This window comes from Bactrocera oleae, chromosome 4, assembly GCF_042242935.1.
Source record: "Bactrocera oleae isolate idBacOlea1 chromosome 4, idBacOlea1, whole genome shotgun sequence".
Lineage (NCBI taxonomy): Eukaryota > Metazoa > Arthropoda > Insecta > Diptera > Tephritidae > Bactrocera > Bactrocera oleae.
The window spans coordinates 74,926,822-74,946,518 of record NC_091538.1 but is presented as its reverse complement, the minus strand read 5'-3'; the positions used below and the strand labels follow the sequence as shown (position 1 = coordinate 74,946,518).

At 34.0% G+C, this 19,697-nt stretch overlaps 5 protein-coding genes across 9 annotated transcripts; 3 read left to right on the top strand and 2 right to left on the bottom strand.

Moving 5' to 3' along the window:
• Window positions 1–449: 449 nt before the first annotated feature.
• LOC106627881 (BOS complex subunit NOMO1) lies at window positions 450–4,681 on the top strand. Its single transcript, XM_014248202.3, has 7 exons — window positions 450–656; window positions 752–1,307; window positions 1,368–1,619; window positions 1,675–2,308; window positions 2,368–2,546; window positions 2,603–3,564; window positions 3,623–4,681. Exons 1-7 carry the CDS (start codon window positions 511–513, stop codon window positions 4,515–4,517), a joined length of 3,624 nt encoding a protein of 1,207 aa, XP_014103677.1. The 5' UTR covers window positions 450–510; the 3' UTR covers window positions 4,518–4,681.
• LOC106627893 (uncharacterized) lies at window positions 4,595–9,165 on the bottom strand. Of its 2 annotated transcripts, none has more exons than XM_014248213.3 (4): window positions 8,405–9,165; window positions 6,010–6,184; window positions 5,679–5,939; window positions 4,595–5,378 (listed from the first exon to the last, which is right to left on the bottom strand). In XM_014248213.3, the coding sequence occupies exons 1-4, from the start codon at window positions 8,568–8,570 to the stop codon at window positions 4,919–4,921; spliced, it is 1,062 nt and encodes a 353-aa protein (XP_014103688.1). In that variant the 5' UTR covers window positions 8,571–9,165; the 3' UTR covers window positions 4,595–4,918. The 2 variants fall into 2 exon arrangements, with proteins under 2 accessions (XP_014103688.1, XP_036223770.1); XM_036367877.2 differs by lacking the exon at window positions 8,405–9,165 and adding an exon at window positions 7,091–7,268.
• A 340-nt stretch (window positions 9,166–9,505) lies between these two features.
• Cdc2rk (cyclin-dependent kinase 10) lies at window positions 9,506–11,279 on the top strand. The gene is made up of 7 exons (XM_014247248.3): window positions 9,506–9,629; window positions 9,767–9,887; window positions 9,949–10,021; window positions 10,078–10,252; window positions 10,308–10,510; window positions 10,566–11,012; window positions 11,068–11,279. Exons 2-7 carry the CDS (start codon window positions 9,771–9,773, stop codon window positions 11,211–11,213), a joined length of 1,161 nt encoding a protein of 386 aa, XP_014102723.1. The 5' UTR covers window positions 9,506–9,629; window positions 9,767–9,770; the 3' UTR covers window positions 11,214–11,279.
• On the bottom strand, window positions 11,206–11,643 carry mRpL42 (mitochondrial ribosomal protein L42). Its single transcript, XM_014247259.3, has one exon. It carries the CDS (start codon window positions 11,641–11,643, stop codon window positions 11,269–11,271), a length of 375 nt encoding a protein of 124 aa, XP_014102734.1. The 3' UTR covers window positions 11,206–11,268.
• Window positions 11,644–11,989: 346 nt separating this feature from the next.
• Window positions 11,990–17,722, top strand: scra (anillin, actin binding protein). 4 transcript variants are annotated; one of them, XM_070108822.1, is made up of 12 exons: window positions 11,990–12,207; window positions 12,307–12,708; window positions 12,771–13,773; window positions 13,829–14,203; window positions 14,265–14,493; window positions 14,718–14,850; window positions 14,922–15,101; window positions 15,156–15,347; window positions 15,492–15,849; window positions 16,022–16,320; window positions 16,394–16,645; window positions 16,711–17,722. In XM_070108822.1, exons 1-12 carry the CDS (start codon window positions 12,190–12,192, stop codon window positions 17,176–17,178), a joined length of 3,909 nt encoding a protein of 1,302 aa, XP_069964923.1. In that variant the 5' UTR covers window positions 11,990–12,189; the 3' UTR covers window positions 17,179–17,722. The 4 variants fall into 4 exon arrangements, with proteins under 4 accessions (XP_069964923.1, XP_014102710.3, XP_069964922.1 ...); XM_014247235.3 differs by having other exon boundaries at window positions 11,991–12,207; window positions 15,156–15,389; XM_070108821.1 differs by having other exon boundaries at window positions 11,991–12,207; window positions 12,771–13,786; window positions 13,854–14,203; window positions 15,156–15,389.
• The last annotated feature ends 1,975 nt before the right edge of the window (window positions 17,723–19,697 follow it).

Genomic DNA, 19,697 nt, shown 5'->3' with positions numbered 1-19,697 from the left:
TAATATAATAGAAATGTTTTAAAAAACGGTGATCAAAAATATAGGACACGTGCCAGTGACAGTACGAGATACTTAATACATTCACATTTTTTTACTTACACACGGGGCATCTCTATAGGCAATTTAAAATTGGTGAAAATCAATATTGCCAGCAATATTGCCAATGGAGATTGCACATTGCCAATGTTTGGCATGTTTAAATATATTTCATGCCATCCATTGCTATCAATGAACTGGTGGTTTGACAAAACGGTACTCTTTCTGTCACTGCCATTATCCCTTGATATTTATGTTATATTTCATGAACTCGGGTCTGGTGTAAATTACTCGCAGTTATTTGGAAAATTATTATATTTGTTGTTGCCCACCATAAACGCTGTGCCACCTCAATTGGTAATATTGCCGCTGATAAGATTAACAAGATATTAACTGTTACCTGTAGGGACAGCAAGTAATCATTATCAATCATATATTATATTTGTTACCGACTGTTCCTACAATTTAAATGAAATGAGCCTAATTGGATTAATTTATTTAATATTACTAACGAAATTCAGTTGTATTCTCCATTATTCAACTGGAGATGATGTGTTAGGATGTGGAGGATTCATAAAAAGTCATGCAGAAATTGACTTTTCCAAGGTAGAAGTAAAGTTGTAAGTAAAATCAATCACGACATGGGGCTTACATGATTTGCCCCTTTAATTATGGTCACTAACCTATAACATTAAAATAATTTATTTTTAATTAGATTGACAAAACAAGGCTCTTTAAAGGATAAAACCGATTGTTCTCCTTCAAATGGATATTACTTTTTGCCTATTTATGATAAGGGTGAATACCTCCTACAAGTGTCACCGCCTCCGGGTTGGAGCTTCGAGCCACAACAGGTGGAACTTAATTTTGATGGAAGAAATGACATTTGTAGTCAAGGCAATGATGTAAACTTTGTGTTTAAAGGTTTTGGTATTACTGGAAAAGTTGCCCTTGTGGGTAGAGACAGTAGTGGTATGGAGGGCGTAAGCGTTCATTTGATTTCGGAAGTTGAAAGCGAGGAACGCCATGTTGTGACCAATACAAATGGAATTTTCTCCTTTACCCCTATAATACCAGGAAAATACAAATTGTATGCTACACATCCGAGATGGCATTTTTCAAAATCGGAACACAACGTTTTAGTGGAGAGCGGCAATACTGAGTTGCCAGACAACTCATTAGTTGTAGGAGGTTTTGATGTGATCGGCCATTTTAATTCGAATGGCCAATTAACCGCAGGCATTGACTTGGCAATATTCAGAAAGAAAGGGGTAATATTATATTTTTGTACGTGTATACAATTAACTAATGATCTTGATTTAACTTAAAAGCAAACACTTCTATTATTGTGCGAACAAGGAAGACATGTTGAATTATCAAGTTATAATTTAAATTATGAAACACATTCATCTTGCCAAACTTCAGTAGATAAAAAAGGTAATTTTATTTTCAAAGGAGTTCCTCCGGGCAAATATTTGGTGCAGCCAATTGTGGAAAATTCCACACATAAATTACACATAACACCAATGATCATAGAATTGGAAGTGGAAAAAGACACACTCTTCATAAGAGATGAATTTAAAGTAAGTTTAAGAATAAGGTGGTTTATTTAATGATAGTAATACGACTGTTTGTTAGATTACTGGTTTTACTGTTGCTGGGAAAGTACTTAATTCACATATTGGATCACCTATAGAAGGTGCTTTAATAATTTTGAATGATCAAGTTGTAGCAAAATCTGATATAGATGGTAGCTATACGGTGAAAAATATAAAACCTGGCCATTATAAACTTCGGGCAGAATACCCACACTATCAGTTCAGTGAACAAGAAATCGATTTAAAAATAAATACAACAAATATTGATGCTATAGTTCCCTTAGCTTATGAAGTTTGTGGAAAAGTAGTTTCACAAAAATCATATGTTGTTGGTATTACAAAGCATTCATCCGTATTTCACACAACAGTTTCGAGCAAACCCGAATCTGGAGATTGGTGCATATATTTATCAAGTGGAAAATATAATATTGAAGTCTTGACAACTGACCCAGATAAAACTAGTGGTATACAATTTTATCCACTACAGCAACAAATCGTCGTGCAATACCAACCGCTCAACGATATATTATTTTCACAACTACGCGCAATTTTGTCTGGAGAAGTAAAATGTCTTCCTGATGCTCCTGAGACATGTACTGCAGCAGATATTACACTGAATTCATTAAATTCAGAAGGTCAGCGAACAGGGCAAATGGAAAAGTCAATAGCAAAAGGTAATTTTTTACGAAAAAAAATGTAATATATTATTTAATTTCTAATTATATCCCTAAAGGTGGCAAGTACTTATTCAAAGACATACTTCCGGGTGCGTATGAGTTAACTATTAGTCAGGAGAACTTGTGCTTTGATTCCACAACCGTCTTCGTCAACGTTGCTACAGTTAGGCAAACTGCACCACCCTTTCTTCAAAGAGGATATGAGGTTACTGTAATTTCGAGCCATCGCGCTATTGTAAGTTGAAAAATTTAAGGCGATTAAATAAAAACCTAATAAAGATTTTTCTACAGATGAAATATTCTTACACTGGCACAGTGGTTCCCGTTCAGCAACAACAATTATTAGTAGATACTCTTAAATTACTTACAGGTGTGAACACATTTTGTGTACCTATATTTGGGACATACAAATTTAAATTGGAAGGTTGTCATTTATATGATGAAAATCTACCTAAAACGTTTAATACGGTGGAGAAAAATCCCGTTATAATTACAGCTATAGCCCATAAAATGGGAGTACGAATACTTTCTTCAGACGCAAATATAGATTCTCTACGTTTAATTGTAGAATCGAAAACTCTTGGTAAGAATATTATAACACCATTCGCTGAGACTCACAAAGTAGACGGAAAATATTCATATCGATATGATATTCACTTGCAACCCCAGGAAATAATAAATATTACACCGCAAAGCGAATTGTTACTTTTTTCGCCTCAAACCAAGGAATTAATAGGGAGTCATGATTGCGTAGACGTTGCATTTAATTTCATCGCTACGCGAGGCTTAATCATAAGAGGAACAGTTGTGCCTGCTCTGGCAAATGCTACAATTATTTTAAATCACCCAGAGAATCAAGAACTGACTGCACAAATTATGTATACCAATATTAACGGGGAATTCACATTTGGACCTATTGACGAGAATCTTAAATATGAATTAAAAGCTGAAAAAGAGTCATATGTTTTCTCTGATTTCAATTGGGAGACATTTTCATTTCAAGTGCATAAATTATGTGAGATTATTGTGAATGTCAAAGATGAAGATGGGAAAATATTAAGTGGTGTTTTACTGTCGTTAAGCGGTGCAGAAAGTTACCGTAGGAATCTGATCACTGCAGAGGAGCCAATTAATTTCCATTCACTTTCACCATCACGTTATTTTTTACGACCGATGATGAAAGAATATAAATTTGAGCCTTCATCGAAAATGATTGATATCAAGGATGGGGAAACTATTAAATTAGAATTTTTGTAAGTATGAAAAATAAATAGTTAGTTTTTTATTTAGAATTCCTCAATTATTGTTTAGCGGAAAACGCGTGGCGTATTCTATTTTCGGATCGATAAATTCGCTAAATGGTGAACCTTTCGGACAAATAAATATCGAAGCATTCTCTGACGAAAGTTGTCAATATCAACAAGAAGAAACAACAAGTGAAAATAACGGGCAATATCGTTTACGGGGACTGCAACCAGGATGTACTTATGTTTTAAAACCCAAAGATGTTGGCAGGCCTGATTCAAATATAGCACGCTCAATTCCTGAAACTCGAATCGTTAAAATAGCAAAAAATGATATACGTGGGATGAATCTTATCGCCATAAGTCCTATAAAATTCGTTGATGCTATAGTACGTATTAGTACTACACTAAATGATCACTATAAAACATTTAGAATTTTGATGTACCGTAAAGGTGCATCTGATTCGCCGATTTACTCGCAACGTATTGAAACTCCTTTAAACATGAAATCAAATTTCAATCCTGGCATTATGGTATTTCTTCCACGAATACCGCTGGATGGTAAGAGCTATATAGTGGAGCTGAAATCGACGCTTTCCGATAAAACTTACTCTTATATATTACCATTGGAAACATTTGTTGCAGACACTAGCTCTATATTTATTGAAATGAACTTCAAACCAGAAGTTCGCACAGCTGAAGCGGATTTGAATCAGAATTCAATTTCAGCACTTATTTTAGTGGCTTTAGTGTCGATTGCTTTCTTTAAACAAGATATTGCTATGGACTTCCTAAATTTTGTTTGGAATAAAGGGAATGATATAGCACGCGGCATTGCACAAAAGCAGGAAAGCAGCAGGAAGAAGGAAGTACGTAATCTCGAACCAATAAATCAAAAAAGAATTGATAAAATTGCTGATCAAATAAATTCAGTAACAAAAAAAAAGACTAAAAAATTATAATCCTAATCGAGTTGCAGTTGACTGCTGTACAAATTATATAATTATTTTCGATTATCTGTATACCCATCTAAATAATATTTTGATGCAAATTAAGTATTTTAAATTTATTATCCACTGCATAAAGATAAAGCTACACGACGAAATAAATTATTTAGATCAAACCACTTATCGTTTTTCATTAATAAAATAAAGTACTGCTTAGCTACGAAATATGAGTTTTAGCTCTTGATAACAAATATTATATATACACATACCTACAATTTTTATAATTATATATAAAAAACATAAATAAATTATCTTTTTAGTTTAGTGAACTACCAGTACAAATTGATATATGTAAGTATATAAATTTATTAAGTGTTGCTTGTACACTCGGGAATTCAGTTTAAACCAAGCCTCGTTTAAATCTTTTTTGAGCCATCTAGATTACTATATCTAAGGTATTTTATATACCTACGTTCTGCTTGTAAATTCCCTTGATTTTGAATTTCCACAGTAATGCTAGGGTTATTAAACCTCTTTTGATTTTCTTCTGAACTGCCTATAATTTCATTTTTAACTTGAGTGGCAGCAGCACCGCTGGATTCTTCTGAATTTCCTATTTCAGGAGATACTGGATCTGAGTAATTTTGCTCTATAAATTTACACTCTGGGTTAACCTCAGAGCATTCAGTGAATGATTTTGCCCGACCAAGTTTATTGCGTGCATTCATATATTTTTCAAAAAAGCCACGACCTAAAATTCGAAAAGCCATACCGCTAAGTGGATTAAGCCGTGAGCGAAACTCCATCTCACAGATGAAACGTTGTCGACATGCTGTTGAATCCAAGCCTAAGAAGTCAAACATCAATTCGGCAATTCTGAAAAGCGAAATTACTATAAATAATGTTTAAAGATAAAACTAATAGCCAGTAAAATCAAATAAATTTTATATAATAATGAATCTTAAAGGTTTTTGCAAAATCAGTTTGCTGATAGAAACGCTAATGCCTATAACAAAGATTAGCGAATGCATCGGAATGCCTTAAAGAATGCGTTCCTACGACAGCCGGGTCTACGTAACCGGGACGAACCCGGATTTTTATCCAACTAACGACTGTCAACTCTACAGAATTCGACCGCTACAAAAACAACAATAATGCGTGGTTATTTGAACATACCTCTCCTCAATTTTTCTTAAAGATTCAGATTGCGTTTGTTGTTGACGTTTCACTCTTGTGGAGTAGTTCACACTCCTACGACCGATCCGGTGAAGGTCTTGTGCCGTTGGCGGTACCACTTCTGCAGTAGTTGTAATATCTTGGGAATAAGAACCAGCGTAGGCAGAATAAGGATCTACAGATTCTGAATTGGAAAATGAATTGTCGAATTGTGGTGAATGATCGAAGGAATAAGGCACATGATCGTTAACAAATGCAGGTCTATGAAATAAATATGAACAGCCTTTTTAACTTTAACTTTTCTCATTTGAATTATTTTTTTACAACTTACGGCGGGTGATCGTAAACAATTGTGGGGGAGTCATGAACAATACCGGTAGAACATTTATGAGGCCAGGCATATCGCAAAGCTACGAATATCGCACTACCAACGAAGAAGCCTACAACGATAAGTTTCACTTTAACCCAATAGGCAATAGCCAGCGCGTGCCAACCCCAAAGGTACCCTGAAAATATACAAAACATTCATTTATATATTTATATAATATATAAGTGGCCTCTTTGATCTTATGAGCACATATGTACATACAAGTATGTTTTTGATTTATGAATAATTAGACGTATCCAACCGATTCCCAGGCCAATTGGCAAAAAATCGGCCGATATCGATCCCTTAAAAACTACCTGAATATTCATTATTTCATTAATACTTTGTTCCGCAACACTTTTCCTATTCCAAATAAAATACATACTTAATTCGAAATCACACTTCGTAGTTGTGCCCAGAGTATTATTTTTTTCTGCAAGTTTAAAAATATTGTTATTAAGTACATAACAATAAATTCAGTTCATATGTAACGCAGTAGTAAAAACGCAGTTTTGCGCCACACCTACTGTGAAATTTCGAAAAAATCAAGTATATACATATATCATATTAAAATTTTAAATTAATACTTCAAATATTTTTTGAGTACGAGCCTTCTTAAGTGTAGCCGCTCAGTTCAAACAGTTCAATACCTCAATACGTTTATCTTTAAGCGCGTTTATCTCAAAACAACTTTTTTTCAAATTGCCTGCAATTGTAACTTGACATTTGTACAATGATTCTTCAGTTTTTCTATTCATTAAGTGTGTATAAATATAAATTTTACGAAATTTTATACAGTAGTTCTCTTAAAAAAAATCAGCTTTTTTAGGAGGCTACACTGCGTGTATTCCTAAAATTATCTTTTAATTTTCTAATCCAACATCATCGATACGCTCTAGTTTCACTTGCAAACATCGCAATTAAAAGAATTAGTACAGAGACACATGTTGAGTCATAAGGCAAATACTGAGTTGATTGATAAAAGATCTTAAATACGACTAATTAATATTTTAAACATTTAAAGTAATTAAGAAAAAACAAATACCTAGAATGACGTGCGATAAGAGAATTCTGTTAAAGTGGCCGATGTCGATTAATCGGTCGGACTCTACTAAATAGTTCCTTCCTTTTGTTATACCGCTTTTAGCACATTTTATTAAAAAATATGTAGGTGTAAATTTAAATATTTGAAACGGCTCATTAAACATTTTTCATTTCTGAACCGCTTGCCGTTTTGTCGTTTTCAAGGTAATATAATAAATAATTTTCTTATTGTTTGACAAACTTTCAATGTGTCATATCAGTAAACACCGTAGCTTGTTTACTTTTTCTTATCATATATTAAAAAGGTACCACTTACTTTCACCATTCACATTGATACCAACAACACACCTACCAATATCAATTCTCCCATAGATAAATAAATTTGTATCAATTACCAGTGATTTGCTCTATCTGTGATTAAAAGATTTCACATGTGTAGCCATAATAAATAAACATGCACGAAAGTAAGGTGGGACCAATAATGAAAGTGAAAAGTGATAATTAATCAACAACACCGCTTAAACTTTTCCTAAAACCTGTAAACTTGACGCAATATTTACAAATATAATCTTTAATTGTAGGCATCGTACGACGTGAGTGAAAAGAGTTAATAATTTTTTTAATTATAAATTATCAGTAAAATTGTACAGCCAGGTATATGAAGTTTGCGACGATGTTTGTAACACCCAAAAGGAAACGTCGGAGACCCTATAAAGTATACACATATACATATATGTAAATAGCGTGACTAGCTATGTCCGTCTGTCTGTCTGTATATACGCAAACTAGTCTCTCAGTTTTTGAGATATGAGTCTAAAATTTTACACACGTTCTTTTCTACCCAAGCTGTTCATTTGTCGGAACCGCCAATATCAGACAAGTATAGCATATAGCTGCCATAAAAACTGAACAATCAAACTTAAGTCCTTGTAGCATAGATTGTCCAAGTAGTATAGATTATTTTAGCATATAGCTGCCATTCAACTGAGCGGTCAAACTCAAGTCTTTGTATGGAAAACTCTTTTATTTGTCAAGATATCTTCACGAAACTTGGCACATATTATTATCGAAGGTATCGCATATAGCTACCATACAAACTGGCCGATAAAAATCAGAATAAAGATCTTTTTATGTACTTTTATTCTATTCAGTGCAACTGAAGTAAACGTTTTTTTGTTTTTTGTTTTTCAATTTACATATTTGATCATGGGTTTGAAAATATTGTAACGTTTTTTTAGCAATGACCTTAGGTGATTAACAAAGTCAAATATAAATATTAATTACTTCTAAAAAAATCAGACAAGAAATTTCTTACATAATTTATGATGATGATATTTCCTTGTTCTTGCTTCGAACTGTAAGTCTGTATTATGACTTCTTTGCAACGACTGTCGTCCTTCAGATTTTAACGAATTTTCACCGTGCACCAATGCAGAATACACAACAAGGATTAAGAAAACCAACAATATATTTCTGTTCATTTTGTTAAATCAGTATCAATCAATAAATCATACAAATTGAACTCTTATAATGTTATTATGCCTTTACACAGATTTTCTTCCAAAATGCAAAGGGCAATAGTCACCACTTCACTGACATCCGGTAAGGAAATGCACTTTGTTTTTATATCCGACAGCGTTTACGTGGAAATATTATATTTAAACTACAGGTGATAATTAAGCATCTAATTGTAAAGCAAATAAAACTTGTTCATACATATGGTCACTTATGCGATTGCGATTCTGTGGAAGCCCCTGACAAATTTTACTCTACGTGTGCAACGCATCAGCGATCCACTAAATGTTAACTATGTACCGTATACTCGTTTTAAGATTTTTATTGATTTCGCACCGTGACTAAATATAAAAAATCGACGAGGTAAATTTATCGAAACTAATGAATACTATATATTACAAATAGTACTACTTATGCTTATTACTCGACTCTTTTATTATAATAACTATGTTTTGCTTAGTCTTCTTCAATAATGGCGTTTGTTATAATTTACAGTTATAAGTTGATCTATGCGACAAACGCTTTGAAACGTTTTTCGTCGACGACTCGCGTTGGTAAGATCATCTCATTTGGTATTTATAGATGCTTCCATAGAGCTGTATATAAAACATTGTTCATCTGAGGAGTGCAATGCTACAATACTTATAAAAGGGGGTCTTGATTTCATACATTCCCCTACAAGCTAACTATCGATTAAATCATCCTTTAATTAACGAGGTTTCGGTTAAATTGTCCATAAATTTCTTTACGGGGCATCTCGACAGGTAATATACAATTTGTAAAAATATAAATTGCTAGCAATATTGCCAAGGGAGACTACATTTTGCTAATGATTAGCAATAGATGTCTAGATATATACATCTTGACATAGATGCAATGAACTGTCAATTTGATGGTTTGACCAGAGAATGTTAATGAATAGAGAAGGTTCAATCAGAGAACTTACTGGCAACTACGAATTCGCTGTCTAGTTGCTATCATTTGTGTTCGTCACAATATTTATTTATCTCTGTAGGATATAGGAGGTAATCAACAACAAAATATTAACAGAGAATGTAAAACATTCTCATTCTCTGATATTAATATGCGTTTATATTATTGCATTATTATTGTATTGTAAGCACTTATTGCCAATAGAGTTATCTTTTATTACAAAACGCAGCAAGATGTCAGAAGCTGTCGAGCACATAAAATCTTTAGATCCTCAAGCTCCAGTAACCAGAAAAGGGTACTTGATATCAATAAAGAGTGGAGAACCGATTGATATAATGGATTGCGATGTGGTTTGTTTATATATTATTTTAACTAATTTATATTTTCTTAACAACATGGTATTTTATGCAGCATGGACGATGTCGTGCAGTTACTGAGTTCGAAAAATTAAACCGCATTGGAGAAGGCACATACGGTATAGTTTGTAAGTATAATAAACAAGTAATTAGAAGAGCATTCTATTTGAATGTCTACTCACAGATCGGGCCAGAGATTCTCGAACAAATAGTATAGTTGCTTTAAAAAAAGTACGAATGGATCAAGAAAAAGATGGTTTACCTATCAGTGGATTACGAGAAATAATGATTCTGAAAGCCTGTAACCATGAAAATATTGTAAATCTCATTGATGTAGTAGTTGGCAAAAGCTTAGAAAGGTAAATGCTTCTTTAAAATAATATAACTATACTTATTTATTAAACTTTCGAAAAGCATATTTCTTGTAATGGAGTATTGCGAACAGGATTTGGCATCATTGCTCGACAATATGGTGCAGCCTTTTTCCGAGTCGGAAGTGAAATGTATTATTTTACAGGTTTTGCATGGATTGGAGTATATGCATTCCAGATATATAATCCACCGTGACTTAAAAGTGTCTAATTTGTTAATGACTGACAAGGGGTGTGTTAAAATAGGTATATGTGTCGTTGTAATCTTGCGGTAATTAATAATTTTAATTTATTTAAATAGCTGACTTTGGTCTTGCTAGGCTTTATGGTGAACCAACTACAACTATGACACCACAAGTAGTAACTTTGTGGTATCGTTCACCAGAATTATTATTAGGATCGCCAATCCAAACAACAGCTGTGGATATGTGGGCTGTTGGGTGCATCCTAGGTGAACTCTTGTCTCATAAGCCACTACTACCTGGTAGCACAGAGCTTGGACAATTAGATTTGATAACAGATTTACTTGGGACTCCATCGGAGAACATTTGGCCTGAATTTCTTAAAATGCCCGCATTGGAAAATTTTACCTTAAAACAACAACCCTATAATAATTTAAAACCAAAATTTCAATATTTGACTGCAGCCGGATTACGTCTCTTGAACTTCTTATTCATGTATGATCCCAAGAAACGTGCTACTGCCGAAGAATGTTTACAGAGCAGCTATTTTAAGGAACCCCCATTGCGTAAGTAAGATTTAGAGTTTATTTATCAAATAAAATGTGAAAAATGTTTTAACAGCGTGTGACCCAAAATTGATGCCCACATTCCCTCAACACCGCAACCAAGCACAAACGAAACAAACAGCTGTGCAGCAAACTAATATTGAGCTGCCAACCATATCGGCAATATTAGGTAGCATATTAAAGAAACGTCGTGTGGATTAGACATTTTTAGTATCATATATTTGAATATAAATAAAATAAAATATTACATTATATATTACAAATAAAGACGGTCCATTGGTGTACTCTTTGCACGTTTATCGCGTGATCTCGGGAACCAACGATGCTTTGTGGTATAAGTGAGTTGCATAAGCTCTTGACGAGCTATTTCAGGTGTCTTTGTTTTGAAAGCACTTATTATATTTTCTTTGCATTTGTCTGAAATTAATGTTTTATTCTGATCATTAATAGCATATGGAATTGGTTCGGAACATTCATATGGAAAATCTGCCTCAGGATGCCATGCGACACAAACGGCGCCGTCGTTCGTAATTGCCACTTTATTTACCAAATTATTCCCACCTAATGCATTTTTTGATGGAATCTTTCTTAATGCAAATATAGAAAAGCGACGTACAAATGGCGAGAACATTTTCACTTTAATCTAATTTCTTTCCCCTCGCTAATTAAACTGATATTCTAAAAACAGCTGATTTACACCAGCTATATTATCGATAACTATTTTAGGTGAAACGATTTTAATTCTCAATAGACGTTTGTTCCGATATTTAAAGTAGTATTTAACTTCAATATTTTTCGTGGAATTTGACTATTAAGTCTCTAATAATACATAAATAAGAGAGAAACAACCTATATAGAGGCTTCTAAGGTTTATTCGATATTATTTCATTAAATTTGTTTTCATTCTGAAAAAATGCATGTGACGCTTTGCAACCCTTACGATTAAGAAGAATGTTGGTTTGCTGAATCCTGCTGAATTTGTATAATTCAAAAAGACATCAGCAGCAATCATCAACGTCGATTTTAATAAGCTTCGGTTGGATTTATTACGATTGTTGAGGTTTTTATCAATCAAAGAATTAATAGCAGATATAAACTTGTGCATAGCAAACATACTGTAATTGAAGGCATTAGTGAAATAATAATTTTTATTTGATTTGAATAATTGAAAAACAAAATGGATCCTTTTACCCAGGTAAGATATTCGTGTAGTATTAAAGTATAAAATGTGTGTATTGTATAGGATTTCAATAACCAATTACTTTAAAATTTGTACATAAACGTTTAATTTTAGCGAATGCTTGAAAAAGCGGAACAACGTAGTAAACTTTTGGGTATAAGTAAGGCACGTAAACATCCACTTGTCGAGAGTGTAGGAGAGTTTAACACTGCCAAGTCCGTCGATGTCGGAGATGTAGAAAATAGAACTAAACAAAAACAACCATTCCTAACACAGCAGATAACTGTTCAGCCTGTTGTAGCGGCATCTCTGCAAGCTACAGTACAGAAAGGGACCAGCGCAAAAAGTGAAAGTGGTTTAAGTTGCAATAAGTTGGAAGTTATTGAAAAGACTGTTAATAATACAGCGAGTTTGTCAAATAATGAACAGAAATTTCACCGCCAGTTTTCGGCGGTGAATAAGGAAAATATGGATTTAGGAATTGAAATTAATATAGTGACAAATAAAAACATGGAGGTACTTTGATATAAATCTATGTAAATTATCGGATATAAAAATATTTTTTCGGATTTTATTAGGTTGAAGTCCAAGTTGAGGAGCAAAATATTGGCGATAATGATGTTGAAGTCAGCCGTATTAAACCATCATTGGAACAAACGACAGCTAAATTACGAGATACTTCACGAAGCCGTTTACAGCGACTTGGTGCACTTTATGCGAACCCCAATGACCTTTCGTCGCCAATTCACCGAACTGAGGGAGAATTCTATTCTGATTCTCCTGTTGATGAATGTGATGGGAAAAGTACTAAACGTTCCAAACAACGTTTAGGAAAATTAGTCGAACTTGCGAGTACTATTAATCAGTGGGAAGATGACACTGTTCATCATGACCCATATCCAATTAGTTCACTACCGCCACCTAAGCCAGATTTACCAAGTAGAAAAAATTCAAATGTACCGGTAGCTACATTACAAGGTATGAATTTGTCAAACAATACATATAAAGGACACGAACACACAATCTCAGATCAGCAGTCATCGATTGAAAAAATACCAGCGAAGACGACACAACCCACCGGTAATACAAAACAATTGACATGGGATCCTCTGTTGTTTAATTCACTTGAAGCCCAGGGATTTCAAAGACGTAAATCATCTGTTGTCAAACTTGCTTATGACTACACAATAGATGAAAAAAGTACACCTATAGAAAAACAAGGAATTGATAATGTAAAAAATACTTCACATCATCCTAAAGTGGCTAAGTTAGCCAGCACATTTTCTAAAGTTTTGGAGGATAAATGTAATATGGTTGACTATAAGGAACGTAAATTCACAAATGCTAATGTTGGTTTAGTTTCTGGACGAACGGCTGCTTTTGAGAAAAAAGTAAGCGCTTGTCAAGAAGCACAAAGACCCCAAAAAGATCCGACAGAATTGTCACTCAAGGAACGTATGCAATTATTTGAACGGAATAAAGGGGAAGCTCTTATGCCGAAAGCTGCTCTTGGAATGGCTCCGTCTATAAGTAAAATTCAGAATGAGCACATTGTGCAACACAAAGGAGATGGTGCCAAAGGTGACAACGGAAGGTAATTATCTATAACATCTAATAATTATTTTTTATGTCACAGATTCTAATTCCGACAGCTTGTTTAGCAATGGAAATTTAAATCTGAAATCTTCGAAACCCAGCAACCAAAGTAAATTGCGTGAAAAAGTAGCTGCGCTTATTTCAAACACATCTACCATGGCTGAGAGCAAAATAAAATCTGATATACAAAAGCAACGTGATGATGATATGCAAGTTATTGCAAATCGTTTTCACAAACAAAAATATATAAATGAAAGCAATGAGAACATAATGGTGGTGCTTGGAACTAAAAAATCACTGCTTAATTTTCATAATACAAAAAATACCACTATTGCACCGACACATCCTCCGTCACCACCACCACCACCTCCGATGCCCAAAGAAAGTTTGACAGTGAAAAATAAGCGGCATTCTCGTGAGAACATTTATTTTTTATTGAATACGTTTCTATAAAACTATAGTCCTTATATTTGCAGCTACCGAGGTTATTGATGAGGAAAGCAAACGCGCACGCAAAACTGCTGTAAGTCGTCTGTATCCCGCACTTTCAAATTTGGAATCGAGAAACTTGTCATCGGAATCGAATAGAGACAGTGGTGCCACTACAGCAACTTTGTCTGGCCACAGTACCGCAGATGAACATTGTCGGATGCTAACTAAAGAACATGAAACTGGCGATTTAGATAGTATGAATGAAGATGGAAGGTGGGCTGACCGTCTTTATTCTTGTTTGCTATGCCTGATGTGTATTGAATAAACATCAGCTTCACATAACACTTAAAAAAATTCTAACTAAAAAGTTTGCTTTACAAAGATTAGCTAATAACTTAATTCTAAATAGGTTTAATTTAATTGTTAACTAATAAACTTTAGTTAAATTGAAATTTTGCATTTCTTTTCTATTCATAATATTACGTTATTACTTGTAGTGACTTGTATTCAGAGGACTCAGATGACAGCAACATAGACATCTGCAACATTAGTTTGGGGCGTGAGATAATGCATGCTGTACAAAAGAATGACGATCACCAACAAAAACATCAGCGAGACAATCGAATTGAGGTTTGTATATTAACAAAATAAAAACAAATTTTTCATGAAAGCCTTATATCAAAATTCATCTAATGAAATAGGAGCAATCTTATGGTGATAACGAATATTTTGGATGTGAAGATAGCTCATTGAATTCTTCTGGAACTTCATTGGGTATTAACGATTACTTGGATGAAGCTTTGGAAGAAGATGACATTGATGACGACACACAGGGAAGCGATACAGATGACACTGAAAGTAAATTTCATCAGTCAAAAGACGTAAGGATTTTCTAATAATCATTGTTTGCATTTAATAAATTGTTTCATCTTTAGAACAAAGGGACAACTGCTTCCACTAGCTTTTCTTTCCATAAATCATCAAAAAAGTACAAAAATTATAAAACTACAACAGAAAAAAATAAGATGGCACCAATTCCAAATTCAGCAACCCCTTTATACGTGGCACAACCGGTGAAATCTGAAATGAGTATCAGTCGCGAAAACGCCAACAATATGGTCACCTTGGTACATACAGTCAGTTTTTACAGACGCCAACAGAGTGATAATGTGATTAAATTTTTTGTTTTTTTGTTAGAAAATTAGGGTCGTTCTTACATTTACTTACTAAAATCCCATTTTCATAACCTTATCATTTACTTTTTTTTACAGAGTGCCAATTCTACTCCAATTCGAAGGGTGAGTAAAGAAAGAAAGATCTTGCGCTCCGATATCAGTAACGCTACTTCTGGAACAATGAAAATTGAGCATAGAAAGAATATAGAAGTCAAAAACGAGGAAACGTACCTTGTGGAGGAAGTTGAGAAACAAGTCAATAGTTCACAAGACGAAATAGATACAGATGATACTCATTTAGTGGAAGAAAAAATCAAAAAACTACTGGATGAAGTATGTAAGCAGCAGACGGTGATTGCTCAAACCAGTCAAGCATTGAACTTATGTGCTGCTACCATTGAATTTTCGGGCTCGACTGAGTCGGTTGAGGGCGAGCGACATCTACTTGTAGCAAGTAAGTTAGTTGTTGTAGCGACAGCAAACATTCGCCAAAAAATATTAAGGAATACTGCCGAGTTGACAGTCGTTTCGGTTACGTATACCCGATTGTTGTGGTTCTTAATTTTTAGTAGTTATTTTTTTATTTTGTAAGTTTTAAGAACAACTAAAAATTATCACATTTACAGCTCATCGCCGTCAGGCCTGTTTAGATGAAGTACAACGTTTGCGAGTAGAAAAGTGTTTACGCCCAATAGGTTCCTTACGAGATAAAGGACGCCTTACAGTTAAGGAAATAACTATACCATTACGACAAGACTACATACGCAAACTAGCTGCGGACACCATTTCCGGTCATCATTTGGTTTGTTTACTAAAGTACAATGAATATGTTTTGGCAACAAAGACAGTGCCCACTCTTCCTGGCCTTCTAGCCGTTAAATTCCCCGATGTTTTGATAATGAATAACGTTTATGCAGATTTTAGGGTATGTTGTATGGTCGTAATTTATTGTTAAATTTGTATATTATTTTCTCCATGTCTGCTATGTCAACATCTAGATTACCCTAGAGATTTACGGTATGACTGCCCAGCGAGAAGTTTTGCCTCACGAGGTAAAATATCATATTAATTTGAATAAAAAATGTGGCATAAAAACCCCTAAAAAAAAGGGCAATGAAAATCGCCTAGTTATGCCTCCAGTTCAAAGCCCAGCGGGACCAAACGTCGTGCGCACGCCGGCATTGGTGCAATATGGTTTTGCCATATTTTCTTTACGTGAGATACAGCGTACCTCATGGACGCTAACACAAGTATGGCTGATTTGTATTGTTGCAATTGTTTTCTCATTTCTGCTTTTATTGTATTTCCAATATAGGTTCTTGGTGTAAGTCCATTGGAAGGAGTTGTTCATATGAAAGCTAATTGTGAATTATCTGTTTTGGTGGAACATCGCGGCTTTCTAACGATGTTTGAAGACATTTCTGGTTTTGGGGCTTGGCATCGACGTTGGTGTTATTTAAATGGAAGTGTACTTAACTATTGGAAGTATCCAGATGATGAGCGTAAAAAAACGCCTATCGGCACCATCGATTTGTATGCTTGTCATACACAGAAAGTAACCGTAGCACCCCGTGACATATGTGCTCGTCTTAACACAATGTTGCTTGAATTCGAGAGACCCGCAAGGGAAACAGACGTAGAGTCACTCATTATTGTTCCAAACGGCCGCAACACAATTGTGAGATACCTCCTTTCAGCTGATACGAAAGAAGAGCGAGAACTTTGGTGTGCGTACTTCAATAAAGTCTTACTGTTGTTGCGCGCTTGGGGACCGTCGCATTGATTATCAACTAGTAATTGTTGAATTCAAATTACGAGACATGAATATTTATTGGAGATATGAAATTTCATATATGTATTTAGTTGTATTAATTTTGTCGAGGTGTACTATGAAGTATTTAATCAAAATTGAATGGTATTAATTTGGTAAAACTAGTGCTACAATAATGACAACAAATATAAAATATGTATATTGTGGAGGATTTTAAATGGTGTTATGCACTTTTACTTTCTAAACATTCAGTTAAGTTTTCTACTGTTTGAATAGACAAATAGTATAGTATATTATGATTATATATTTTCTTTTTTTGTATTTCGTATAAAGATCATTTTTATTTTGCAATTACGTACTGCTTATCTAAATATGTCGAGGAAAAAATAACAAATTATCTACTTTTGTTTGTTAACATAGTTATTTCTTCTTTACTGTTTTAAATCGTATTTTATTTAATTGGCACTTATTCGGATATATGTATAACTTACATTATATTATATGTATGACCTCATTTATATTAATAATTAATAAAATGTATGTTTATAACATTAAATTATTTTTATTTTATACATAAATTGTTTTTAAAAAAATAACGTGTGCGCTTTAAAACAGTACATAACAAATATTTTAATTGACAAAAATCATATGTTGAAATATTAATGGAGATGTCACCATTATCATTGATCACATTTGCTTTCCGAAGGCTTAGAAGATACAGATAGTTTGAAACTCGTAAATACCCTAACTTTTGACTCGTTTTTAGTGTATCTCACGAAACAGAGGGTACACACAACTTTTCGATGGTTTGGTAAATTTATGACTTTTTGAATACTTTAAGGGAATGCTTTCAAATCGTTGTGCAGAAAAACTAAAACGAGAAAGGTCAGATCAGAACTAGTTTTATTACGCATTTTGATTTGTTATTCAACCGGCCTCATAATATAATATATTATAAAAATTTTTCTTCTAAAAAATAGTTATACCTACATACATATGTATTTTTTATTATAAAAATCTTTTATTTGTAACACTCGACTTGTATGAATACTTATACCGTGAATATCACATGCAGTCTATTTGTCGTTTAAAACTCTCCCAATTGGATTTACTGCAAGCTGTAACGAGTAAAAGTTAAGATATATTTATGAAACTTGGCACACATGTTTCTTGGTACCGGTTGGTATTTCAGATGGGCGTAATCGGACCACTGCCACGCCAACAAAACGCCATTAATCGAAAACAAATAAATTACCACAACCAAGCTCCAAAATAAGCTACAAGACTGTTATTGGTATACAGGATTACATTAGGGAGGAGCATCTGTGGAAAAAATGTTTTTAGCACTACTTTCGAAAGTGTGAAAATGGAAGAAATCGGGTGACAAGTCCACCCACTCCCTATGTGACGATACTGTTAAAAACTACTAAAAGCGCGGTAAATAAAGCACTATACACGCCAGAGACATTACCTTTTATCTCTGGGATGGTATGAGATGACTTTATAGGAAGCGCGTTGAAAATTAGAGTGTGGGCGCGGCACCGCTCACTTTAAGGGAAAAACTTACATCTTGGGATCTGCTTAACCGATTTCAGCGAAATTCGATACATTACATTCTTCTCAAATTTCTATGTTATAGTGCGAAAATGTGCGATCGGACTACAACCACGCCTATTTCCCATACAACATCATTTTAAATTCCATCTGATTCTTTCACTTTCCATTAAGCAAATCAAGCAACAATGAGTGTATCGGGGTAAAACTTTGCGTGAATAATGCGTTTAAAGTATGCCACCTTGTGACCAAAAATTGTCTAAATCGAACCAAAACTGTTCAAGCCTCTAGGTATTGAATATGTGGACCCCATGCCTGTAGTTGACTTTTTACCGAAAATATTGGTCAATGTGTAAGATATATAATTGAAATTCATATAATTTAATAAATAAATGAAATTCTCTATAATAGTATGTATTTGTGTCAAAAATGGGTTGAATCAGATCAATACTTCCTTTAATATACAATTTTGCCAACACCTGACGTAATTTCCCTTACAAGTTGCGAGAGTACAAAATGTTCGGTTACACCCGAACTTAGAACTTCCTTACTTGTTTTTCTTTTTTAAATAATTTTTTTAAATAAATTTTTTCAAATAATTTTTGTTTCTTCTGCTTGAATACAAATTCAGTCTCAAAAAAGTTTTGTTGTCTTTCAAATGTCTGTCTAACAATTAATAATTCGAATAATGTTTTCTTCATAGTACATATTTAACATAATGTAATTATGAGAATTTCCTCACGGGTTGTTTTGCATTTATGCCTTTATCATTTCAGGATTAATTTTTTTTTGGAACAAAAACGGTCGTAGTCGCCATCTCGACCACAGTGTGACAACCGCCGCTGCGGGCTCCTCCTATACACCACTCCTCACTTGCAGGATCACCCTTAGTCACCCGCGACAAAATCGAATCTAACAGTTTAACTGCAACAGAGTCCAGAATAAGATCGAGGAGATAGTTACATATATGAGCCGGG